Source organism: Pseudorca crassidens, chromosome 16, assembly GCF_039906515.1.
Source record: "Pseudorca crassidens isolate mPseCra1 chromosome 16, mPseCra1.hap1, whole genome shotgun sequence".
Lineage (NCBI taxonomy): Eukaryota > Metazoa > Chordata > Mammalia > Artiodactyla > Delphinidae > Pseudorca > Pseudorca crassidens.
In genome coordinates, this window is record NC_090311.1 from 26,376,027 (window position 1) to 26,401,165 (window position 25,139).

The following is a 25,139-nucleotide window of genomic DNA, read 5'->3' on the forward strand; positions in this document are numbered from 1 at the left end:
CACACAGCAGGGCTGGGGGAGCAAGAGACTACACATCTGGCTAACGTGGGAATTCAGGAAAGGCTTCCCAGAGAGAATGAGGCCTGAGTGGAGCTTAGGGGGCTGAGTAGGAGTTGACAAAATGAAGACTGGTTAGAAATATGTTACTGTCAGAGGTGTGCAGAAAACCACTAGGAGACTGGAGATTAAGACAGGGTCAGGTCCCGAAAGTCTGCTGTGCCACGCAAGGGAGCTTAGCCTTTATCCTGAGGGCAAACAGGAGCCACTGAAGGGTTTTAAGCAAAGACATGACTGGTCAGATTCACCTTAGGAGTATATTATATAATAGGGCTTAGGGCCCTCAGGGACACCCTAGAAACCCAGCCTGACTCCACATGTTGCTTGGGACATCTGTCCTATCCCTTGCAACTCCCTAACCTGCAAGCACCAAGGCCACACCTTGCCCACAGAACTGAATTTGGTATCACCAAGGAGCAGGTAGCCCTGGTAAGGCTGGGAGAACATAGCTTGTGTGAGACAAGAGTGCAGACTGACAGGGAACTTGCCCAGGCCTCTGAGGAGTGCCCAGCCCAAGCCCTGAGAACCAGCTAGAACCTCTTTTAATTTTGCGGGGGGAGGGGGAGTAAGGGAGTCATAGTTAAGTTACTTGTCCAAGGTCACTCAGTGATGTTGCAGCTGGTGGCAGGGTTAGAATACTGTTTTAGTTTGTCACACTCCAAACTCTGCTTTCTCCACGAAGCCACCTTCCTTGGAGGAGAGGAAAAAAGGGCTGGGGTGGGGGTGGGGATGGGGGGTGGGGGCGCAGCCGAGAAGAGGAAGAGAGAAAAATGCAAGGAAAAAAGGAAAAAGAGGATCAGAAAGAGAAATTAGTCTTTCGAAGTGGCAGGGGAGGGAGGAGTGAGACAAACAGCAGGGGCAGAGTGGTGGCGGAGAAAATAAAAGAGGAAAGAAAGGCGAGACGTGGGAGGATTGGAGCAGAGACAAAAGGGCAGAGAGACAGACAGCGACAAGTGGAGAAAAACGCCGAAACTTGAGCGGCAACGAAGTCTGAGCGCTGAAACCCCACGGCCTCTCCCGGCCCGTGCGCCCTCCCACCTGGTCCTATCCCCCAGCACCGTTCCAGTTCGCTCGGTGTGGCGGCCTGGTCCCACCTCGCCGCCGACCGGCCCCGGTTCCGCGGGGATACCCGGTCCACTCTACGCTCGCCCGCTCGGTTCCGCCAAAATGTTCTTCAGCAGCGCCGTTTCAGCCACGTGGGAGGGGCGTGGTCCAGTTGCTGAGGAGCGCCTCCGATTGGCTAGGGGGCGGGGTTCCTGGCGGCGCGCCGGCCGGACCACCCCCCTGAAGGCGGGGCCAGAAAATTCACAGCTGGAAAGGGTGGAGCCCCGGTAGCGCAGCTGGAAGGGGGCGGGGCCCGACGCGCGAGGCTCGCAGCGGCGGGCTGGGGGCGCCCTGGACTGCCATAAAGTGAATGGGCGCCAGCGGGGGGTGGCAGTCCGCGGCGAGGCTTACTCTCTCCCAGCGAGTCCGGGAGCGCCGGAGCGGAGCGGCGGCCCGGGCGCAGGGGGGCGGCCCCCACCCCGGCCGGGTGCCCGGCCTCTGGCCCCTGCTTGCCCTCCAGACTGCGGCCGCCGCCGCCGCTGCCGGGAGTCTGCCTGCTGCGGGACTCACTGTGAGTGCTTGACCATGCGGGGGACAGGGGCTCACGGGGCCGAGGGGCCATGGCCGGACTTCGGGATCCCTAAAACGGGACCTAGGGCTGCTGAACTGGAGAACGGTGCCTGGGGAACGGGTCGAGACAGGGAGGGGGGACTGCAGACCTGGGGCCAGGACTTAGAAAAAGGGAAACTTAGCACCAGGACTCGGGGGACAGAGAAGGGGAAGACTCGAGGGATCCGAAGAGAAGTCGGAGACATGAGGTCAGGACAGGGGCTCCGCGAAGCAGGGAGTAGAGTCGGGAAACCATTACCAGAAAGCGCCCCGGAATCCGGGGGCGCGGGGCCGACAGCCAAGGAGCCAAAGGGGTTGGCGAGGCCCTGGCCAGTGGGGGCAGCTGGCGGCGGGCGCCCAGCAAGGCGGCAGTTGGCAGTGCCCAACACCCCTCGGCTGGGTCTCAGACTCCAGGGACCGGGAGCAGGGGTGCGTTAGTCGCACAAGCTTCTCTCTTCCCAGCTGCTTTGCAATTGGGATAGGAACCGTGTTGTGAGAACCCGACAGCGACCGGGTCAGATGGCCGCTGTGTGGGCTGCAAGGCCGAGGTTGGGTAGTCCGAGTGACCAGGCGGTGGGTCTGGTGTGTCTGCTTGGGGTGTCAGGGCCCCGATGGGTCCCGACCTGGGGCAGCCACGGAATTGGACGGAATGTCTGCGGCGCGCGGGGCTCAGGGCTTACAGAATGTCCGGCGCAGCGAGGTTGGTCTCTCCGGAGCAGGCGCTGTGTCGGGCAGTGGTGGACAGAATGTCCCTGGCCGAGTGGCATGTCCATTTACCCCGCAGCGCCTGCCCAGCTGCTGCGTGTACGGTGGTGTTTGCTGTGGTGGGTTGCCTAGAATCGCAGCTCACACTTTTCAAACTTGTCTCTGCTCCTAGGGGCTGCGGGACATGGAGCAGGGAGTGAAAGTAAAGGCTGAAGCCTGGCCTTGGGCTGGAGTGGCCCGGGAGACATTCCCTCTCTAACCCAGACTAGATGCGATCTGAGCATCACCCCGGACTTCCAGAATCCAAATTTGTGGAGAGAGAGCCAATGGTGGGACTGCTAGTGGGAACCAAGACCAGGAAAGGAAGGAATGAACCACAAAGGGCAATGAGAGGGCAAAGAAGAGCCTAGCACAAGCCCCTGACAGCTTCAGTTCCCTCACAAACTCAGAGTCAACCCCTAATTCCAATACAGCTGACCAGGTACCCCCAGACTCTGCCTGGGTGTCAGCAGGCTAAAGTCTCCTTTCCCACAGTGGGCAGGAGCCCAGGCCCAAAGAGAAAACTGCAGCCCTTTAGCAAAGCAAACCCTGTGGTCTTGTTTCCCTTTTTGCTTCCTCAGTCCCACCAATCCCCACACCACTCTGGTGGCTGAGAGGAGGTAGGAAGGAGACACAGAATCCAGACACTGGGATCCAACACGGGACTTTATTGCCCTCCATCTCTGGTTGGGAAGGATGTCTCAGCCCTACCCAACTACCCTGTTTGCTTTTCCTACAGCTGGGAGAGGGCCCTGATTTCTTTGGACCCGTACAATGACCGCCCATCCTGACTCCAACTCTTTAACCAGAGCCCAGTTAAGCTGAAGGGAACAGAGTAGAGAGAACTCTCCCAGTCTATGTAAGTAAGCAAAACAGCCCATTTGGCGACTGAGTTTCATGGGGACAAGTGCAGGGTAATATGTTTAGCAATGAGTAATCTAAACAAGTGGGTTTCAACCTTTCTTACCCTCCAACCATGAATGACATATAATATGTCCTCCCCACACTCCCACCTCCACTCCTTACTTTTAAATTCACTTATCACCAGCTAGAACATTGTTTTCCAAACTCTTTTGTCCCTCTCCCCTTTTTGATAAATATAGAGTCATATCCCAGTTACCCCCATCACATTCTGATACCCTTTTCAAGGGGCTTGTGCTCCCATTGTCTTTGAAAACCACTGAAATTATGGGTGAAATGAAAGGCTGAGTCAGGAAAGGAATAGGGAAGGCATTACCTGAAGACTGTAGCCCTAAGTTCTACTTTTGCCAAAAAGGCCAAAAAGCAATGGCATTATAATAAAGATGACTAGAAACAAAAGGCAGACTTCCTGCCCCTGCATAAAGCCATTTAGCTGAGTGCATGCCTGGTCACTGGCTCTTAGGGAGAATGTCATGGACCTAGAGAAGGGTCAGAGAATGGTGGCAGAAGGGGGAGCCAGAGGCTGCTGGAGAGAGCAAACTTGAAGGTTTAGGCCTTTGGAAAGTGAGATAGGATGGAAATTCACAAAATAAGGAAAGGCCTAGATAAGCAGATTTGTTTGCTCCCCAAATCCTGAAACCAGAGATGAGGGGGCCTCTGAGAACTGGAATGATGCAAGCACAGGATGAATAGGAAAATGTTCCTTGGCACACTGTGGGCAGCAAACTTCCAGAGCTCTTTTCCAGAGAGGTGGTAGAGGCAGGAAGTAGAAAAGGAATCCTTAAGGGCTTGGAAGGATCAATGCATGTCAGAGCTACAAATGGTTGCTGGAGCGGAGGGGGTGAGGAGTGGAAAGAGCTCAGTCCCTGGTCTTAGGAGAACTGGATTAGAATCTCTTCAATCTGTGTAACCGTGAACAAATTCGTCTTCTTAGAGGTGCAATAGGGATGGTCATTCCTGCCATTCAAAGTGGTTTTAAGAGTTAAACGAAATCATATATTTGAAAGCCCTTTGCAAATGGAGAAGCACCACAGAAATAAGAAACATTATTGCTATTATTATGCCCAAACTGTAGGTCCCCTGTAAGCACAGAATCTTCATTTCGAAGGGTGGTGTCTCACGCCTTAGATCAGCCTGCTAGCGTCCGTGATCCAGTCATGGGAAGATTCTCAATGACAGATGAGACACCCTATCCTAGGCTTCAGATGCCAGCCACTATCCCTCCCCAAGAAGAGTTCCAGGGAGCTCCCCAAATGCTTAGATCCTCTACCAGACCAAATATCCTGATCTGATCCCTGCCTGCCTCCTGCTCAAGGATGTGAATATGGACCCGGAACCCAGGTCCAGGAAGGGAGGGCAGAGGAGGCAAGCTGGAGCTGAGTTGGGGATGAGCACAAGAGAAAGACAACACCCAAATCTTTTCTTCTCCATTTACTCTAAATGATGCTTCCTAGAGTGTGAGGGAGGGAGAGGGCAGCTAACCTGAAGGATCCACTAGGTCCTGAGCTTTGGGACTATCTAGAGTGTCTAGAGTGTCTAGTCCCTAGTCACTGACAGGGACTCATGATAAGAGTGATAGGGAAAGAAAAGAAAAGGCAGTGGGGTGAGAAAGCTGCTTTCAGAACTCTCTCCACTCCTCCTGCTTCCCTGGGGCCTTCTTTTCACCTCTCATAGTTTCCCTTTTCTTACCTCTCCCCTGCCCAATCCATTCTGCTCACCACTGCCAAATAAAGATCCCAAAGACATTGCTTTGATGTCACTCCCTCACCTACAAGCCTCCAGTGACTCCCACTGCTGGGAGCAATGCTTCTCAGTGGGGGGTGAGGTGGGAGAGGGCAGTATAGGAGTGGGAGTGGCATGACACTGCAGGCTAAGCCAACCCCGTCTTCCTGGTGTGGTGATGTCACTTGAAGATGTCTCTTGGATAGAAAACACTTTTTTTATATTAAAACAAACATAAGTATGGAATGGAATGCAAAATTTGCTTTGATTTTTAACATAAGGCTGAAGATCTCAAAGAAATTTCATACTGGCGGCCGCTGTTTCAGGTTGTGCCCCTAGTGTCCTGTACTATCTTCTCTCTTACTTAGTCTTAGGGTTGTGTTGGTGGAAAAGCTGGAGTTGCTCTAGCCTACACTGTATCAAGCCTGGACCCCCACCTCTTGCCCCTCATTGAACACCCTCTCAGCCTGACCATTATTCTCTGATGATCTCGCATTGCCCACACTGAGACCCTGGCCTCTGATGATCTCGCATTGCCCACGCTGATTCCCTGCTACCCTCTGAACCTACTGCTCTGTTATTTAGAAGCCTCTGCCCCCTTCTCTGCCTCCCTAATTTCCAGATGAGCCAGGTGCTACGTCCTCTGAGCCCCAAAACTTGATACCACCTTACATGCGCTACCGTCTTTCTGATCTTCCACGATCTGAGAATCAGGCCCATGCAGACCACCATTCCATCCTGTGCTCTGTTTGCCTCCCTAGACTGTAGGCTCCTAGAAGTTAGGGTCTGTGCCTTACCATTCTTGGGTATCTGTCTTAGCACCTAATGCTTGTTGAAGGAAAGAAGAAGGGAAAGGGGGAAAAGGGTGTAGAGGCCCATTTCTCTGATCCCTGATTTACCCTTTGATAAATTAAGTGCATCAAATCATTGCTGCCTCTACCCGAGTCTTAGGGTTTCCTCTTGGCTGTGAGCTGTGAGCCTTGTCTACAGCTGTCTTCATTTGCCCTCATTTGCTGACTGCAGCTCAGCAGACCAGACAGTGTGGGTGCCCGGCATCCCTAATGAACATGAGGCTGTGTGCACTTAAGGGCCTCACTTTAGTTTTAGGTTTATAGGATGGTTCTGTCCTAGTTTAGGGCCCTGGTTTATACCTGTTCGCCAATTTACTGCTTGCTGAGCTGAGCCACAGCATCACAACTCCAACCCCTCTTATCTTCTTTTTCATTCAGCCCATGCAAGAAAAGGTTTTCTCCCATTTCAGTTCCAGGGTGTGCCTCCTGCCTTGGGTATTATTATTGCAACTACTTGGGGGCTCTTTGGCTGTGACCCTGGCCTACCCCTTTGGCTTCAGGACAAAAGTGGGCGCACATGGCAGTTGCCTTCTTGCCATGAGTTGTGTCCCTTGGAAACCATGGCCTCCCCACTATGGCCTCGCTGGTCTGTGACATTCTCGGATCTCCTCCTTAATTATCTTGGATATTTTGTTCTTGCTGCAGTCCATGACAGCTTCCTGTAATTCCATGCTGTACTTCAGAGTCAGAGGTCACCTGCAGGCCTTCTATTCTCCCTAGGGCTGGGATTGCCACCCTGACACCAGTGGGGCCTGGGCCATGCACCCCCTGCAGGGTGTGTTGCAAAGGCTGGGGTGGGGCAGGAGGCCCCCCCAAGAGCTGGACTCAGCACCACTGTTATCTCTTGACTCTCTTTGGCCCTTTCTGGTATTTCCTACCAGCATCAACCAAACGTGTGGCTTCCAGACCTACTGCCTGTCCCTGTCCACTGAGTGAGGCGAAGTCCCTGGCCGCAGTCCCAACTCCCCAGCTTCCCGACCTCCAGCAGTTTGGGGGAGCTTAATCCTCAGCCAGCCTGTCTCCAGCTCAGACAACAGCTTGGCGCCCCCAGCCTCTGCCTGACTAGCCCACCGGACACAAGTCTGCTAGAGGCCTCTGCCCCCACCCGCTCTCTCTGCTGCCTGCCTGCTATTAGCGTTCCTGCTTTTTCAGCTCCACAGGCAGGGCCCTTCTCAGCCACACCCCCTCTTTCTGCTATGACTAACCCAGCCAAGAGCCTGAAGCCTTTATTCTTTCCTCTACCACCAGTCACTGGTGCCCAAAGTGGCTCCCAGCTTGGGCTACTCTGCCCATTTGGCTGTTTCCTTATTGCCTGGACCCTCCTTTATGTTTAGGACAGAGTGCTCACAACACACACTTGCATCCTCTCTAAAGTGCAGCATGCTTCCCTGTATTCAGAGCAACTCTTCACTGGGAGACACAGGATCTAGGGAGGTGAACCACTCAAGCAATGGCAGAGACAAGAATGAGATCTTATTTACCACTCTATCCTGAGTGCCTTACTCAACGCCCAGCTCACAGAAGGTGCCAAACAAACAACATTTCAATGAATGAGGGGGAAAACAACAACAAGAACAACAACTTGGATAGAGTTTGACCCCTACCCATTTTTTAAAATAACTTTATTTATTTATTTATTTATGGCTGTATTGGGTCTTCACTGCGGCGCACGGGCTTCTCATTGTGGTGGCTTGTCTTGTTGCGGAGCACGGGCTCGAGGCGCACAGGCTTCAGTAGTTGTGGCACATGGCCTCCGTAGTTGTGGCGCACGGGCTTAATTGCTCCCCGGCACGTGGGATCTTCCCGGACTAGGGCTCGAACCCGTGTCCCCTGCATTGGCAGGTGGATTCTTAACCACTGCACCACCAGGGAAGCCCCCTACCCATTTTTAAATGTTATGTTTTATTTTAACCTTGTAACAATACTGAAGGTAGATAGGGAAGGGATCATAATCTCACTTTTACAGATGAAAAAATATGCCTAGATAGGTAATTTGCCAAGGACACACAGCTAGTAAGTTGGGGAGCCAGGACGTGAACCCAGATCTTTTGACTCCAATCCTAGTTTCTTTGGGGTATACCAGATTACTTTCCCAGGAGGGGCCTCGTCAGTTTCTGCCCCCCACTGCTACCCAATCCTCTTTTTCCAGCATTCTCATACCTTCTCCCCACTCAGCCACACAGTCTCTCTCCAGCAGCCACTGAGTGTAGACCACTCCCTCCTGTGGCTCCTTTGGCTTCCTCCTCCCCCACAGAGTCCTTAGTTCCTGGGACTGAGAGCTGCGGTTCAAAGGGGCCAGGAAGGGGAAGGGGGAGGATAATGGCTAGCTCCAAAACAGCCGAGGCAGCTGTCCCTGTCACAGAGAGAGGAGACTGTGTGACGGTGTGTCCGTCTGCCTGAATGTGGGAGCGCGTGTGGGAGAGTGTGTGTTTGTAGGCCTCTAGCTCCAAGTCCTGGTGCTTATTTTGTCTGAGTGGGGGCCCGTGTGTGTCTGCATGTGTGTCTGTCTGTCTCTGGGAACACACAGCCTGAACTCTGCTTTCTCAGCCTCGTCTTTTATTCTGGCCCTTATCTCTCCTCACCCTGCCTCCCTCTGCTGAAATAAAGGGTGAAACCAAGACACAGGTATGGAATGCTGGGGGAACGGGAGTTTGGAAAATGGGAAGTCTGGAGGCAAAGCAGACTGGAAGGATGAACGGCAATGGTGGGATTCAGCTTTCCCTACAGGGAAACCCAACTGTCCCTATTTTCCCAGCTCTGCCTTGCTCCTGTGGGCCTCTGGAGAGGTCAGAGGCATGGTTTGCAATTTTGAGGGCATCTTAGGTATGAAGAGACTTCAGAGCACCCCTTTTTCCAGCTCTCAGTTCTAAGCCTCCCCAGCTACTTGGGAAGAGCTACTAGTCAAGGCTGCTCCAGGTCCCTCCCAATGGCCTCTCCCTTCTATTGGAGCATCATTGGGCCAGCCCTAAGCCTCTGGCTCCAGTCCTCATATCTGGAAGGGGAGGGAAGCAGAGCAGCCCCACCCCTGGCCTGACTTCTCTCCTTCCTTCCCGGGGTTCCATTCAGCCCTGCTTCTCCAACCCTAGGAGAGGGTCCAAGGTCTAGTCCTCTCTGCCTGTGGAAAGAACAGGGACTGTTTCTCAACCTCCTGCCTTGACCTCTGACCCATCCCCAATCTAGCTTGAGAGGTGGAGAGGTGGGGGGACAGCTGTCATCTCTGAGCTTGTTGAAGGGGGCATTACCATGTGCAAATACAGGCCGCTGCCCATCTGCGCCTCCCTGAGAAAGGCTCCTAATAAATTCAGAGCAGCCAAGTGACACACGTCTCAATCTAGGCTAATCCTCCACATTAATGCCACCTTGCACAGCCTGCATTAAGTCCCTGTTAATGGGGAGGCAGATGGACCCCTCCTACCCAGCTTTTCATCCCTGTTTCTCTGTCCCCAGCCTCCTTTGGTTCTCCTCTGACCAAGAGGCATCTGGAGTCTTGAGCCCCACTAGTGCCCTTTTCCCTTCCCCCCACCAGAGGGGGCCTGGGAGAGCCAGAAGGAAAGGGGACCCTGCAGGGGAGACTTGGAGGGGGACCCAGGCAGGCTCCTGGGCAATGTCAGGTAAGGTTTGGCATAGGGAGTAAGGGTAGGAAGGGGGTTTTAAGAAGCCCACATCCACAGCCTGGGGTGGGCCAGCAAGAAGCTGTGCATGACAGTGGTGACTGGTAGGGTGCAGTGTGTGTCTGGGCAGGTATAGAAGCAGAGAGTGATTTTCAAACTTGTTTTTGATCATGGAAGACTTTCTTCAAATGAAATCTCTCCAGAAAGCATAAACAAAACAGACAAAAACAGGGCTGCCCTAGTTGAAGTAGACCCGAGTAAGATCAGGCTAGATCTCTGTCCCTGAGGTTAGCCCTAAGTTCCAGTCCCTGAGGGGGTTTGTGAGGAGGGCCCCAAAGAACACAGTCTGAAAAAGCAAACCAAGAGAAGCAGTTTAGGAATCTCCCAGACCTGGTTCAGATCCCAGCTCCACTGCTTACAAGCTCTTTAACCTTAATCATTACTTCAAGTCTCAGTTTCCTCACCTGAAAAAGGGTGATCATACCTAATATTGATGCATTCTTGTGAGGGGAGAGATAATGAGGTGAAGACACATAGTAAGTACTCATAAATGATAGCAGTGATTCTCCTTATGGGAGACATATAAGGCCTGGTTCAAAATCAAATCTGTCCCACTGGAGAGTGAATAACACAGGTTCAGACTGCGTCTCAGGTGTGACTGGCTGAGAGGCATGTTTGAGTTTAAGGGGATATTGGGCACTCGTGTGAGAGGGAATTTAATTTTTGAGTATGTGGTGTATGGTATGTGGTGTGCAACAGTGTGGTTTTCATTAATTCAATAAATATCTGTTGAACACCAACAGTGCACCAGGCAGGGTTCTAGGTGCCCAACACTGAAGAAATCAAAGTCTAGTGTGTATAACTGTGTATAAAATCTCTTGAGTATACACCTCTCCCCGCCTTAGGCTGCTGTTTCACCATTCTATCCTAGGCCCTACACAGGGGTAGCTTTATGTCGGTGGCAGAGAACTAGTGGGGAAACACTACTGGGAACCGGATAACCCGGAGATTTTCTTCCCATTAACCAGGTCTGTGTCTTCGCTTCCCTCCAGAGTCCTCCCCCCATGGAGTTCGGCCTGCTCAGCGAGGCAGAGGCCCGGAGCCCCGCCCTCTCGCTGTCAGATGGGGGCACCCCCCACCCCCCAATCCCGGAACACGGCTGCAAGGGCCAAGAGCACAGCGGTGAGCGCTCCACCTTCTGGGGGGTGGGGGAAATAACAGCTCCATCCCTAACGAGGGTGGGACCCGGGAGTGCAAGCCCAGGTGGGAGTGAGGGGCCCTGCCGAGGAAGTCCCCGAGCACGGGAATCCGCACAGGCAAGAACGCGCTGTGACCGACCCCACCCCGGCTCCCAGACTCGGAGAAGGCCTCGGTTTCGTTGCCCGGCGGCTCCCCCGAAGACAGCTCGCTGAAGAAGAAGCAGAGGCGGCAGCGCACGCACTTCACCAGCCAGCAGCTGCAGGAGCTGGAGGCGACCTTCCAGAGGAACCGCTACCCCGACATGAGTACGCGGGAAGAGATCGCCGTGTGGACCAACCTCACCGAGGCCCGCGTGCGGGTACGCCGCCCCCCACCCCCAGAGCCGCCACCCTCACTCCATCCCGGGCCTCCCTCTCGCGGGCCGCTCCGCAAGTAGCTTCGGAACCAGCATCCTGTAGTTCTGCCCTGCCTGCCCCATCCTCGGACCCAACACCCGACGTCCCCCGGCCCCGGCCCCTGCCCGCACGGCCTTCTTTCCGCCAGCCTCCAATCTCTGCTCTTCCTGCATCCTTTCACTCCAGACGGCGCGCTCCCTCTCCCCTGGCACTGTCTCTGGTTCCCCTCTTCACCTCTCCTAGACCCGATCCTGCTGCCCACCCCCGCAGCCCTGTCGCCCCCGACTCAGTTCTGCGGCAGACTGTTTCTTTCTCAGCCCGCTGACTCCGTGAGCTCTTCCCTCACCCCGACCGGCTGCTCTACCACCCCATTCCCGTTTCTGGGGTGGTTATGCTCCACCACCTCCTCTCGCTTATGCTCCGCCCGGCCCCGGACCCCGCTTGGTCCCCTGCCTGGGCGACCCACCCACCAAACAACTGCGAGGGCCGGGCCCTGACAGCCTTTCTCCCACGCCCACAGGTGTGGTTCAAGAACCGGCGCGCCAAGTGGCGAAAGCGCGAGCGCAGTCAGCAGGCGGAGCTGTGCAAGGGCGGCTTCGCGGCGCCGCTAGGGGGGCTGGTGCCGCCCTACGAGGAGGTGTACCCCGGCTACTCGTACGGCAATTGGCCACCCAAGGCGCTGGGCCCGCCGCTCTCAGCCAAGACCTTCCCGTTCGCCTTCAACTCGGTCAACGTGGGGCCTCTGGCTTCACAGCCTGTCTTCTCGCCACCCAGCTCCATCGCCGCCTCCATGGTCCCCTCGGCCGCGACTGCCCCGGGCACTGTGCCAGGGCCCGGGGCCCTGCAGGGCCTAGGTGGGGGGCCCCCCGGGCTGGCTCCGGCCGCAGTGTCCTCCGGGGCAGTATCCTGCCCTTACGCCTCGGCCGCCGCAGCCGCAGCAGCAGCCGCCTCCTCCCCCTACGTATATCGGGACCCGTGTAACTCGAGTCTGGCCAGCCTGAGGCTCAAGGCCAAACAGCACGCCACTTTCAGCTACCCCGCCGTGCCCGGGCCGCCCCCGGCCGCCAACCTCAGTCCGTGCCAGTACGCAGTGGAACGGCCTGTGTGAATGGCCCCGCCCGTCGATCATCCCTGAGGGCGGGGGCGATAATTTACGGCCTCTACGGACTGGGGTCGTCTTGCCTGGCTTGCCCCCGCCCCGGGGTCTGAGAGGGGTGCTGGGGCAGTCGGGCTTGGGGAGGCGGCCGGCTCAGGAGAGAGCCTTCCCCCTCCCAGGCCTGAGGGGTGGACTGGGCCCTTAGTCCGCGCCCCTGGAACTGAGGCCAGGAACAGGGACCAGTTCCCCGGGGGGCCAACTCACCCTTGGTCCACCCCGCCTTCTCCAGACTCCCCTTCCCCGGTTTTCAAAGATAAATGAAATAAACGTGCGCGGACTGTCAAAGGCCTGATGATTCAGAGTTGCGGTTGAGCCTTCTCCCCTTATCCTTCCCCATGTCTAAAGGAGAGCTGGGTGTACAGGAAACAGATAGGGGTCCAGGCTTCTAGGGCTTCAGTCCTCCCCAGGCCACCATCACCAAGACGGGGAAGCCTGGGGATTCCTGGAGCTGAGCGGCGCACGCATGCGTGCGTGCGTGTGTAGGTGTGTATGGCTTGGACAAAGCTGGTACTGCAGCGCCACCTCGTGGTCTCATGGAGGATAACTGGAAGGTCTGATCTCGAATGCTTACTTAAAGATGTCAATTCTGCAGCTTAGGAAGCCTATGACTTTAGAAAAAGTTACTCCACCTTTCTGCAGCTGTTTCTCACTGTTCCTATGAGGGGCTTGGGCCTCTAACAGCAATAAACTTCTGGTCTGTAACAGACATTTATTAAGTGCCTACCAGGCCTAGTATTCTTATTGAGTGTCTGTGTGTGACTCATCCTTCCACACACCACACCCTCTTAAGCTTCTCACCCACTGCCAGCAGCCCTCCTCCATCACAGCAGTCCCCTTCATCCTCAAAATCCCCAAACCCCAAAAACCTTGTTGAAATCTTTAATTTAAAAAATAGAGCAAGAAGAAGAAAGATTTCTGGAAATATAGATCACTCAGCTCTGGGGAGCCTCTTCAGTCCCACTCCATCCCAGGGACTGTTTGGCCTTCACATTAAAAACAGAAACAGCAAAGTACTAGATCACACCCCCACCCCAGGGGTGACACTTCTTGACTGTCATAACCTCCTGCCACCTTGGGGTACACATCCCGTGGGGAAACCATGCAGAAAAGGCATCCTAATTATTTTCCCAAACCTAAGCTCAGCCCTTCAGTGCCCTGGGGAGGAGAGAGCTCAGGGCTCCTTCTTTTCTCCAACCCTTCACTGGCTCTTGGTCTTGGCCTTGACCTTGGTAATTACATAGTTTTGGTGGAAGAACTGGACAAAGAGGAGGAAATAGGTTGTATACAAGATGAAGGACCAGAAGAGGTGTTCCTTTGTTGTATGGCATCCCTGTTCCTGTCTCCAGATGTAAGTCAGGATACCGACAGTAGCTCCCATAAACATCTGCAGGATTTGCAGGCTGGTGACGAGCATGGGAAACCACCTGGGGGGCTTTACTTTGGCAGCCTTCAGAGTATAGTAGGTGTACATGATGGCACGTACACCGTAGTTCATGGTCATGAACCAGCCGCCTGCAGCCACCTTGTTCTTGTATCCAAAGCTCTTGTACACTAGCTCTGTGCTGTGGTGGTACCAGTGCACAAAGATGAGTGGCCATTTATACAGGATGATGAAGGCTGTGTCTCCTGGGAGATGGGGAGTCATAGCTGGCATACCACCCAGTGTTGGGACCACCCTCCGCACTGGACGTGGGGGCATATGGGGAATTGTCAGGGCAGGGAGAGGGGTTTTTGTGGCAGAGAATCTAAGGAGGGGCTTGGGTGAGAGGTGTTGTTAGGACCCAGGGGTGGGGAAGGGACTTTCCATGTGATGGGTAAGGCGGGGGGGCCCTGAGGAGGGGTGCAGTTGACTGGACACCAGAGAGACGAAGCCTTGCCACTCACCAAGTTCAATGATCTTGCTGAGAACAAAGTGGCAGGATCAGAATTTGATTATGGGATTATCGGTGAAGATGAAGAAGCATACAGTTTTCTTTAGGCTCCCCTAAGTAGCACAGTCCCCGTATAGCCCCATGTCCTCACTGCCCCAAGGATACTGAAATGGGACAGAGGAAAAGGGTATAAGGGTCATTCCCAGGCACCAATCCACGCTTCACCTGGTCAAATTCCACCACCTCCCCCCGCTCCACAGGGGATGGGTCACAGCTTCTGAGATCCTGTGGCCAACCTGGTAGAGCCAACCAGTAATCTAGAAGACATGAAGGCTAGAGAAGGACCAGGGAGTGCTGGAGGTTGGGACTGAAAGTTGAATTAGGGAATAGGGCTCATGGGATGGGAGGAGATGGGTGGCAGGATGGGGGGTGATCGAAGGAGTTTGGGGGGGCGGAATATGGGAAGAAGGGGCTGGGGAAGTTATTGGGAGGTCTTGGGATAGGGTATTAGATGCAGAGAGTATTAGAGGCTGGGGAAAATGTTGGAAGTACCAAGACTCCATGAGCACAAGAGGACTTGTGAGAGAGAGCAGAGACAGCTAGTTCGGGGACTGGAGAAGGAAAACGGGAATATGGGAGGAGGGTGGAACCTGAGGAGAGAGTTAGAGCTGAGAGAATGGGATAGGAAGAGAGTTAGGGGGCAAAACTTGGGGAGTTGATACAATTGAGGTTTCTAGAAAGTTTTTAGGGATAGAATGTGGGTCTAGGGTCTATAAGATGGGTTGTGGGGGGGGGGTCTTACCTGAAGATTGCAAGGCAGAATGACCAAAGGATGAGAGGTCCCTGCAGGTTGAAGCCCTTCCGTGCCCTCATGTAGTTCTGCCCCACAAAGATGAGCAGCAGGTAGATCAGAGCTATGGTGAATGAGGTTGCCCTGGCAGGCAGAAGGGAGAGGGGATGGGCTTATGGGTAGGTGCTGGTTAGAGGAATGCCCACTCATATCCCCAGGTGAGTGCTCTGGGTTGGAGTCCTACTTCTGCCATTTACTAGCTGTGTGACACTGGAAAAACTTCTTAGTTTTCTGAGCATTAGTATTCCCCTTATTTTGTAAGAGGGGAATACCACTCCTTTCCTGACAGTGTTAATATATACAAAGTACCTAGCACAGGGCAGGGGCTATGTCCAAGGTTTCTTTGATTACTGCTCTCTCAATGGGGTTGGGAGCAGGTGACAGCTGCTGACCCATGCCTAGAAGCAACCCAGGACTGTGGTGTAAGAAGAATGTGGCAACAGCTTCTGCCTGGTTGGGTCATGACAAATTGGAGCACAAAGTCAACCCACAAACACCTCTGAGGAGCTCTTGGGCAAAGCCCGAGGAAATTTTGGAAGAGTATCTAGATTTTGTCTCCTTCTCCACAGCAGGGATGATGGAGCATTTGAGGAACAAGATGATAACTGTGAAGGGAAGGCTGTCCCCGGGTACCAGCACTATGCACGCATGCGCACACATGCGGCCACAAAGGATGGAGAGTCATCTATAAGGTGGGTGCGAGTAGGAGTTCAGATCAACTCCATTCTTCAGAGACCAGTTCTCACTACACTCTTTCCTCTTGGTTTCTGTCTCCTCCCACATTCCTCACCCCATCCTCTTATTTCTGCCTTCCTTTCTTCCAGACCTAACCTCTCTGAGGTGCCACACTACCTGCACCTTGGACAACGGGTACGTGAAGCCAGTACTGGGGAGCCCGATACCTTTGCTCTTTAGCAAAATCACTGTGGGTATTCTGTGTATCGCCCTCCCCCTCTTCCGCCAATCCCCCCAAATAGCAATCATCAGAGGTGGGCCCCTGACACGGCTCTTCCCCTTCTCCAGGTCTCACCAGTACTCCTCCAAAACGGGCCTTATGTCCTGGAACAGCTCGAAGTTATAGGGCTGGAACATCTGCTTTACTTCATCTGAGACATTCATGGCTGTGACCATTTTCGTTCTGCAGATGCTGAGGTCGGGAGCTTAGGGAGCCGGACGAGAGTTAGGGGACCGAGGATGGAGCGAACCTTGGGGCAGGACTGACCAGACCCAGAACCCAAGGTACTACGCGGCAAGCCGAAGAGCGTCAGATCCAGGCACGTGCGCTGCAGTCCAGCCGGCTTCCACCACCGCCGCCACTGCGGTATATAACGCGGAATTGCCAAGCAGCAGGCCTCGGAGGCTCGCGGCCCCCTCCCTGCGCCCGGCCAATCTCGACCAAGATACGCCCCTGTCCCACCCCTGGGCCGCAGCCCGCTCTCTGATTGGTCATTCAATGGATGAGGCTCCCCCCAGAAGCCTCGCACTACAGTTGGCCTTCGCCACGCCCACCTTCCCATCTTTTTCTCCCGGCAACACTTCCACTCCCACCTGTTTGGCTTAGCCATTGTGGCCTTGCTAGTTACCGAGACAGGCCAGGCTTCCCCTGGCACTGCCGACTATAACTTTGGCTTCAGTTTGCTTTAATCCTGACCTACCTGGCAGTGAACAGAGAATGGAGGTGTCCTCAGTCTCTGGTGCCAGACATAGGGGTGTCAGTTTCCCACCTCCCCGAGACGCTGGGAAAACCAGGCCTGGGATGAGGCTGGGTCAGGCTGGGGAAGGAGCAGCAAAGAGCCCCTCCCGTAGTCCCACCTGCCTCCCTCAGGTCTGTAGTTGTGGGTGGGAGGGAGATGAATTATAATGAGTTTTATTGTGGAGGTAGTTGATGTTTGTTGAGGCTGTTGTGGTTTCTTTACAAGTTTCCTGAATTCCTGAACTGCTCCAGCCTGACACCCAGTAATAACCCTGGGGAGGGAATGGGGTCACCCTCTGGGCTTCTGGGATTATTGTCTTCAGGTTTCCTGGAGATCTCCTGCGATTTATAGAAGAGGAGATGCAGTGCATCTCCCAGTGTCCTGCGTTCACCCCTAGTCTGTGCTTATCTAATCAAATCTACTTTTTCCTTGCCTGTATACCCAGCCCCAAGCAAATAAATATTTTAAAACTTTTAAGGCCTTATTTATTTCTCTCCTAGTCTTTATGAGAGTGAGGGAGAAATACAAGGCTTGAAGGCAGTTTGAGATAAGATGGAGATTTGCAAAACAAATGCTAAGATAATTAAATGTAAAATATTTAAAACCACAAAGCTGCTATAAATGGCTCTGTGCAGTAAAGCCCACAGGCTCTGTAGCCAGAGGACCCAGGTAGGAATTCCAGCTCCACTTCTCAGCTACTGTCTGAGCTGAGGGTGGAGTGAGAAGTCCTGCCCATGCTATCTAAATGACTCGCAAGTGCATCCCTTTGTCTCTGTTCCTCATCACTTCTCACCGGGTTACTACAGCCACTACCTTAGTCACAATAACTGGTTGCATCACCACCTTCTGTAATATAGTGCTTTCTATTGCATTAGAACCAAAAAAGAACACCCAAACCTGGCTGATCATAGCATTCCTGAGCCCCAACCCCAGAGCCTCTGACCCAGTATGTGGTCTCGGACCATTCTTTGAAAACCACCACTTTCTGTCCTCTCAGCCAAAAGAGGGTTCTCAAACGTAAATTGGATCAAGCTGCTTTCCTGCTTAAAAACTTACTGGCTCTCGATTGCTTCACACATAGCCTGACACTCAGAAGGTGATCAGCACATGTTAGATGGATCAATGAACAAATGAAAGAATGAACATTGCAAGAATAATACCAGCTAGGGACTTCCCTGGCAATCCAGTGGTTAAGACTCTGTGCTCGTAATGCAAGGGGCACAGGTTTGATCCCTGGCTGGGGAAATAAGATCCTGCATGCTGCACAGTACAGCCAAAAAAATTAAATTAAATTTAAAAAATTAAAAACATAGGTGTGGCCACCTGTTGGGATCTTTAATAATTGAAAAAAGAAAAACAAAACAAAACAGCTTAAAAAAAAAATAATTCCACCTAGGTGTTACAAGACCTGGATTCAAATGTCAGCTCTACCATTAGTCATGCGATTTTAGGCAAATTACCTAACTTCTCTGAGACTCAGATTCTTCAATAAAATGTAGATAGTCATACTTGCCTGCCTACCTCACAAGGTTGGGGTCAGTATACAAGTCAGATAATATCAATGAAAGGATATTATGGACTAGACACATGGAAATGTCAGGGTGAATCATTTGGGGAGGTTTACAAATGCATATGGGTATGTATACACAGTCCTGGGTTTCTCTCAAATAAAGATATTTTACATTGCCTTTCCCTGTGAAGTTTAATGGTGAGGCTTGAGGGAGGGGTGTGTGTAAGAAGGGAAGAAGAAGAAAAACCTCCAGAAATTATTTCCTAGGGGAAACCTTCCCTGACATTTGGACTTGGTCTGCTACTCCTGTTATATATAAATTGCTCTCATAGCATGGCATTTCTTTCGTTCAATGAGAGTTTATAATTATGATTTCTTGATTAATACTTGTTTCCCCTACTAGTCCTTGAGCTCCATAAATGCAAGGAATATGTCTACCTCTCATTAGCTACCAGAAAGGTCTTTCTAAAACATACATTAGATCATGTCATTCTTCTTTAAGAACAAAAAAATCTTCAGGACAAAGTCAGATTCCTGAGGTTAGCCCTAACTCTTTCTTTATAGCCAATGTCCCACCATCCTTCAGCCGCAGCGTTCCACATTTTAGCTATAATGGAAGAGTTGCAACCCCATAACACAGCACCATATTTTCAGACTTTTCAGCTCCTTTACCTCTCTCCGTATTGTTCCCTCTCCCCACACATCATTTTCTCACCTGGACAAATCTTATTGTTCCGCCCTAGCTCTGAAGTCACTTACCCTGCAAAAGCCTAATCTTTTTCAGACAGGGACAACCCTTCTCTTCTTTGTCTTCCGTCCACAGGACTTTGCCCAAACAGCCTTCCAGGATTGTGCTTCTACCGAGGGAGTACAGTTAACCATATATTTCCTATACTATCCTGGCTCCCACACCCTATCTCAAAGGGTCGTTTTTGTTAGGTCACTCCCCCTCTGAGGGATGCACACAGCTCTTGGCACAGAGTGGGCACTCAAAATATGTCTGTTGCTTTGAATTGAGTAGGCACCTAAGAGGAAAAACAAACAATAAACATGTGTATTTTAAAAAAGACTCAATTCCTTAGTAATTAGGGAAATGCAAATTAAAGACTGTAAGCATAGTATGGTTCCAATTAACAGCCATTAAACAGAGTAAAAATTAAATACCCAGCGCTGGTCCAAGCTTTGGGTAACAACAGATACATTCACACCTGGCTAGTGGCCAGGTAAACTGCCATAATCCTTCGAGAGGCACACTTAGGTCACACTTAGCAAGAGCCAGCTAGTTTGCTTTGACCCAGTCTCTCATCTAGGAATTTAAAACCCAGAAATAGAACAAAAGAAAAAAAATATCTATGTGTACTAAAATACTTACGTCATTGGGACTTAAAAGGGCTGCAAACAATCCACTAATGAGTGCTTAAATTATTAAATACTATACTATATACTAAGATTACAAAACAGCTTGCAGCTACCAGAACATGGAGAAACGTGAAACCATGTTTGTAAAATAACGTGAAAGAAAAACAATATTTAAAACTGTATCTAGCTCGTCCTTCTGCCGCTGCTCTTGGGCCGGGCAGCGCGTGGGGGAGGGGGGCGAAGGGGCCGGGGAGAGGCTTCGGGCGCGGCTTCCCTCGCAGGCTCCTGGGGTTCTGGCACTCCCCAGCGGCCCGGGGCCCATGGCAGCTCGGCGGCAGCGCACCGGGAGGCCAATGTCCGGGGCTCGGTCCCCAGAGAGCCGCCGTTCCTACGCTCCAAGGTGATCCCCATCCCTGCCGGAGTATTTACAGTGGGCACCAATGATCCTCAGGTAAAGTAGGATGGGGAAGCACTTGCGAGGAGAGTTGCTATTGATGTCTTTTACATGGATGCCTATGAAGTCAGTAATGCTGAATTTGAGAATTTGTGAACTCAGCTGGCTAGCTGACAGAGGCTGAGAAGTTCGGTGACTCCTTTGTCTTTGAAGAAATGTTGAGTGAGCAAGTGAAGTCTAATATCCAACAGGCAGTTGCAGCTGCTCCCTAGTGGTTACCTGTTAAAGGCACTAACTGGAGACACCCAGAAGGGCCCAACTCTACTGTTCTACACGGGCCAGATCATCACGTCTCCTACTGCACGTGGATGGGGAAGTGGTTGCCCATGGAAGCTGAGTGAGAATACAGCTGTCGACGAGGCCTGTAAAATAGACTTTTCCCCTGAGGCAACAAACTGCAGCCGGAAAGCCAACATTATACCAACTTCTGGCAGGGTGAGTTTCCTGTGACCAACACCAGAGCGGATGGCTTTCCGAGGAACCGCGCCTGTTGACGCCTTTCCTCCCAATGGTTATGGCTTATGCAATATAGTAGGGACGCCTGAGAGTGGACTTCAGACTGGTGGACCGTTCACCATTCTGTTGAAGAAACGATTAACCCAAAAGGCTTTCCCCTTCTGGGAAAGACCGGTTGAAGAAAGGTGGATCCTACGTGCGCCATAAATCCTACTGCCTATAGGTGTCGCTGTGCTGCTCGAAGCCAGAACACACCCGACAGCTCCGCTTCGAATCCGAGATTCCGCTGAGCAGCCGACCGCCTGCCCACCACCGGCTAAGAGCCAAGAAGAGCCTTCCCGAATCCGAGAAGTCGTGTGTAACCTGCACACGGCTTCCATCAGAACGCTGAACAATCTCGTGTGAAGAATTCCCGCCCCGAGGTGGGTTACATGCCTGCCCGATGGCCAAAGGAACGCCATTGCCAGACCAAATCGCTGACTTGCATCAGCATGTGTGGTTTATCGTGTGGTGTATTTCACGTTACCTTTGAGAGTCTTTAAAAGAGGAAGGAAGTGGAGGGCACCCTGAGCTAGGCTTCAGGAGGCCTGCCTTCTCCCCCTGCGGTTAGACCCCAGAGTCCCACACTTGACCTTCCTGGGCCTCAGTGACCTCATCTGTCCAGTGAAGGGATATATAACACGATTTCTGAGGCTCTCTCCCGCTCACAGATTCTCTGAATATATCAGATTCTGTTGTGATTTCATAGTGAGAATTTATGACTGATGATTTTTTACCTATTTTTTTCCATTTGTGAACCTTGGGTGATACTAACCATGTACAATAACTGTTCTCTTATGTATTATTTTCAGAAAAGGATTGGGGTGGTGGTGGTGATGAGTCTTTATATTCATACTGCATTTCTTTTTGTCAAGGAAATCAGGGTCTTTTACATTGTTATGATGAATCCCACTTGGGTCAGTGATGGTATGCTCAAGTTCAGCAATCTAAACACACAGGAATGTCTGCGGGGTGACTCTACTGTGCTTTATCCTTTAACATTAAATGCCTGTGGTTCAGGGGGGCAGTTACAAGCCCCATTTCCCCCGTCCCCAAAGCCTTTGGTGAATGTGAAACGTGTGCTACACGGAGAAACCTGTTTAATTCCAGACGTACGAGAAAAGTAACAAGCACCTTGAATTAACTGTTTTCAAGGTATCCAATGTTTTGTAATAGGGAAGCAGGAAATCTTACTGGCTGTGGAGTATCAGATGATTTGGATCATGCACTGTCAAATAAGCTGGTATCTGCTAAATAAGAAAAAAAATTTAAAAAAGAACTATCTATCCTATCACCTCAGTTATCTAAAAGTGATGATGTCCGTAAAGTTTGAAGTCAAAAAGAAACACTAAAATATGAAATCATTTGATGGGATGGGTGAGATTATAGGAAAGAATTAGAAGCATTTAAGGTTTTTTTCCATGATATTTTAAAATTGATCTCATAACATTTTTTAATGCTATGCACCCAGGGAATTATGCTTTTAATATAGGAAATGATCAGATATAATGTTAAGTAAAAAAATGTAGGATATAGAATGTACATGTAATATGGTCTCAAATTGGTGGAAGAAATGTAGATGGAAAGAATATTTGTAAACTTTTTGTAGAGAAAAAATATGGAAGAAAACTATGTTGAGAACCAGTATTGGAAGGAAATTCACCAAAATGCTAATAGAGTTTGTCTGAATAGTGAAATAATGGGTGATTTTTATATTATTTTTAAAATCAGTAAATGTTCAAAACTAAAATGAATGTATTGAAATTCCTTGGATTTCAGTCTTTGCCATGTGTTCTGTCACTAATTGGCTTCTCTGCTTCTACCTTCCCTACTCTAAGGTCCTGCATGTCCCTATCAGGTTCATCTCCTTTCCCCAGTATTTTTACTGACTTGGTTTGGCTTCTAGATTTCTGCTGTGCCTTTACTGATGCTTCTTCTCATACTTCTCACTTCTTTAATGATGTTCTTTCTTTCTTTTTTAAAAAATATTTATTTATTTGGCTGTGCTGGGTCTTAGTTGCAGCATGCAGGTTCTTCGTTGCGGTATGTGGGATCTTTTAGTTGTGGCATGCAGGATCTTTGAGTGGCGGTATGCAGGATCTAGGTCCCTGACCAGGGATCAAACCCATGCCCCCTGCATTGGGAGCACGGAGTCTTAACCACTAGACCACCAGGGAAGTCCCAATGCTGTTGTCTCTTAAAGTCCTGTCCCATCTCTTTCTCTCTCACTCTATACTCTCTTTCCTGGCTATCTAATTCCCTCTTAGGGCTTTACCTGTTACTTCTACTTGGATGACCCCACATTACTTATCTTCTATATTGACCTGTCTTCTCTATTCTTGCTCACATTTGCAGCTGCCCATTGGACTTCTCCACTTGATGACTTGAGTTACAGACAGCTCACACTCAGGTGTAGAAACCCAGCTCATCTTTTACCCAGACCTGCCTGTTCATTTCGCTAACTTATTTCCATTAAAATCACCACCGGGCTCTAGGTTCCTAGGCAGGATTGGCTACATAATTTGCAGGGCTCGGTGCAAAATAAAAATGTCAAGTCCCTTGTTCAAAAATTATTAAGAATGTCAAGTTGGCGGCAGCAGAACCTCAACCAAATGCAGGGCGCTTCTAAGTGTGGGGCCCTGTGTGGCTGCACAGGTGGCACACCTAGGCTTAAATCTAGGGGTCGTCTTGGACTCCTCTCTCTCCTTTATTTTTATTATTTTTTATCATTTAAAATTTATTTTTTTTTTTATAGAGCAAGTTCTTATTACTTATCTATTTTATACATATTAGTGTATATATGTGAATCCCAATCTCCCAATTCATCTCACCACCACCCCACCACCCCCGCCACTTTCCCCCCTTGGTGTCCATACATTTGTTCTCTACATCTGTGTCTCTATTTCTGCCCTGCAAACCAGTTCATCTGTACCATTTTTCTAGGTTCCACATATATGCTTAATATATGATATTTGTTTTTCTCTTTCTGACTTACTTCATTCTGTATGACAGTCTCTAGATCCATCCACGTCTCTACAAATGACCCAATTTCATTCCTTTTTATGGCTAAGTAATATTCCATTGTATATATGTACCACATCGTCTTTATCCATTCATCTGTCGATGGGCATTTAGGTTGCTTCTATGACCTGGATATTGTAAATAGTGCTGCAATGAACTTTGGGGTGCATGTGTCTTTTTTTTTTTCTTTAACATCTTTATTGGAGTATAATTGCTTTACGATGGTGTGTTAGTTTCTGCTTTATAACAAAGTGAATCAGCTATACATATACATATATCCCCATATCTCCTCCCTCTTGCATCTCCCTCCCTCCCTCTCTATCCCATCCCTCTAGGTGGTCACAAAGCACTGAGCTGATCTCCCTGTGCTATGTGGCTCCTTTCCACTAGCTATGTATTTTACATTTGGTAGTGTATATATGTCCATGCCACTCTCTCACTTCGTCCCAGCTTACCCTTCTCGCTTCCTGTGTCCTCAAGTCCATTCTCTACATCTGCATCTTTATTCCTGTCGTGCCCCTAGGTTCTTCAGAACCTTTTTTTTTTTTTAGATGCCATATATATGTGTTAGCATATGGTATTTGTTTTTCTTTTTCTGACTTATTCACTCTGTATGACAGACTCTAGGTCCATCCACCTCACTACAAATAGCTCAATTTCGCTTCCTTTTATGGTTGAGTAATATTCCATTGTATATACGTGCCACATCTTCTTTACCCATTCATCTGTCAATGGACACTTAGGTTGCTTCCATGTCCTGGCTATCGTAAATAGAGCTTCAATGAACATTGTGGTACATGACTGTTTTTGAATTATGGTTTTTCTCAGGGTATATGTCCAGCAGTGGGATTGCTAGGTCATATGGTAGTGCTATTTTTCATTTTTTAAGGAAACTACATAATGTTCTCCATAGTGGCTGTATAAATTTACATTCCCACCAACAGTGCAAGAGGCTTCCCTTTTCTCCACACCCTCTCCAGCATTTGTTGTTTGTAGATTTTCTGATGATCCCCATTCTAACAGGTGTGAGGTGATAACTCATTGCAGTTTTGATTTGCATTTCTCTAATAATTAGTGATGTTGAGCAGCTTTTCATGTGCTTCTTGGCCATCTGTATGTCTGCTTTAGAGAAACGTCTATTTAGGTCTTCTGCCCATTTTTGGATTGTGTTGTTTGTTTTTTTAATATTGAGCTGCATGAGCTGTTTATATATTTTGGAGATTAATCCTTCGTCCATTGATTTGTTTGCAAATATTTTCTCCCATGCTGAGGGTTGTCTTTTCATCTTGCTTATGGTTTCCTTTGCTGTGCAAAAGCTTTGAAGTTTCATTAAGTCCCATTTGTTTATTTTTGTTTCTATTTCCATTACTCTAGGAGGTGGATCAAAAAAGATCTTGCTGTGATTTATGTCAAAGAGTGTTCTTCCTATGTTTTCCTCTAAGAGATTTATAGTGTCCGGTCTTACATTTAGGTCTGTAATCCATTCTGAGTTTATTTTTGTGGATGGTGTTAGGGAGTGTTCTAATTTCATTCTTTCACATGTAGCTGTCCAGTTTTCCCAGCACCACTTATTGA

General features: G+C 50.4%; 3 protein-coding genes and 1 pseudogene across 5 annotated transcripts in view; 2 read left to right on the top strand and 2 right to left on the bottom strand.

Moving 5' to 3' along the window:
* GBF1 (golgi brefeldin A resistant guanine nucleotide exchange factor 1) overlaps nt 1-1,170 on the bottom strand; it is a 125,370-nt gene extending 124,200 nt beyond the window's left edge. The window contains exon 1 of the mRNA XM_067709540.1: nt 1,152-1,170. The gene's annotated coding sequence lies outside the window, so the exon portion shown is untranslated. The remainder of the gene's footprint in view (nt 1-1,151) is intronic.
* Nucleotides 1,171-1,442: 272 nt separating this feature from the next.
* PITX3 (paired like homeodomain 3) lies at nt 1,443-12,595 on the top strand. 3 transcript variants are annotated; one of them, XM_067709592.1, is made up of 5 exons: nt 1,536-1,672; nt 3,194-3,313; nt 10,612-10,741; nt 10,915-11,117; nt 11,675-12,595. In XM_067709592.1, the coding sequence occupies exons 3-5, from the start codon at nt 10,624-10,626 to the stop codon at nt 12,260-12,262; spliced, it is 909 nt and encodes a 302-aa protein (XP_067565693.1). In that variant the 5' UTR covers nt 1,536-1,672; nt 3,194-3,313; nt 10,612-10,623; the 3' UTR covers nt 12,263-12,595. The 3 variants fall into 3 exon arrangements, with proteins under 3 accessions (XP_067565691.1, XP_067565692.1, XP_067565693.1); XM_067709590.1 differs by lacking the exon at nt 3,194-3,313 and having other exon boundaries at nt 1,443-1,672; nt 10,588-10,741; XM_067709591.1 differs by lacking the exon at nt 3,194-3,313 and having other exon boundaries at nt 1,444-1,672.
* A 463-nt stretch (nt 12,596-13,058) lies between these two features.
* On the bottom strand, nt 13,059-17,112 carry ELOVL3 (ELOVL fatty acid elongase 3). The gene is given in 5 exon segments (XM_067709593.1): nt 13,059-13,936; nt 14,195-14,296; nt 14,299-14,345; nt 14,984-15,115; nt 16,062-17,112. Coding segments are annotated over 5 exon segments (810 nt in total). The 5' UTR covers nt 16,163-17,112; the 3' UTR covers nt 13,059-13,508.
* A 2,601-nt stretch (nt 17,113-19,713) lies between these two features.
* Nucleotides 19,714-20,824, top strand: LOC137209500 (formylglycine-generating enzyme pseudogene; annotated as a pseudogene).
* The last annotated feature ends 4,315 nt before the right edge of the window (nt 20,825-25,139 follow it).

What these genes read in the sequence shown, in the direction of transcription:
- PITX3 (XM_067709590.1), top strand. Translation starts at nt 1,472, where the DNA reads ATGGGCGCCAGCGGGGGGTGGCAGTCCGCGGCGAGGCTTACTCTCTCC. An exon ending in TGCCTGCTGCGGGACTCACT is followed by an intron (nt 1,673 to 10,587) that starts GTGAGTGCTTGA and finishes CCCATTAACCAG; the next exon opens with GTCTGTGTCTTCGCTTCCCT. An exon ending in CAAGGGCCAAGAGCACAGCG is followed by an intron (nt 10,742 to 10,914) that starts GTGAGCGCTCCA and finishes CCCGGCTCCCAG; the next exon opens with ACTCGGAGAAGGCCTCGGTT.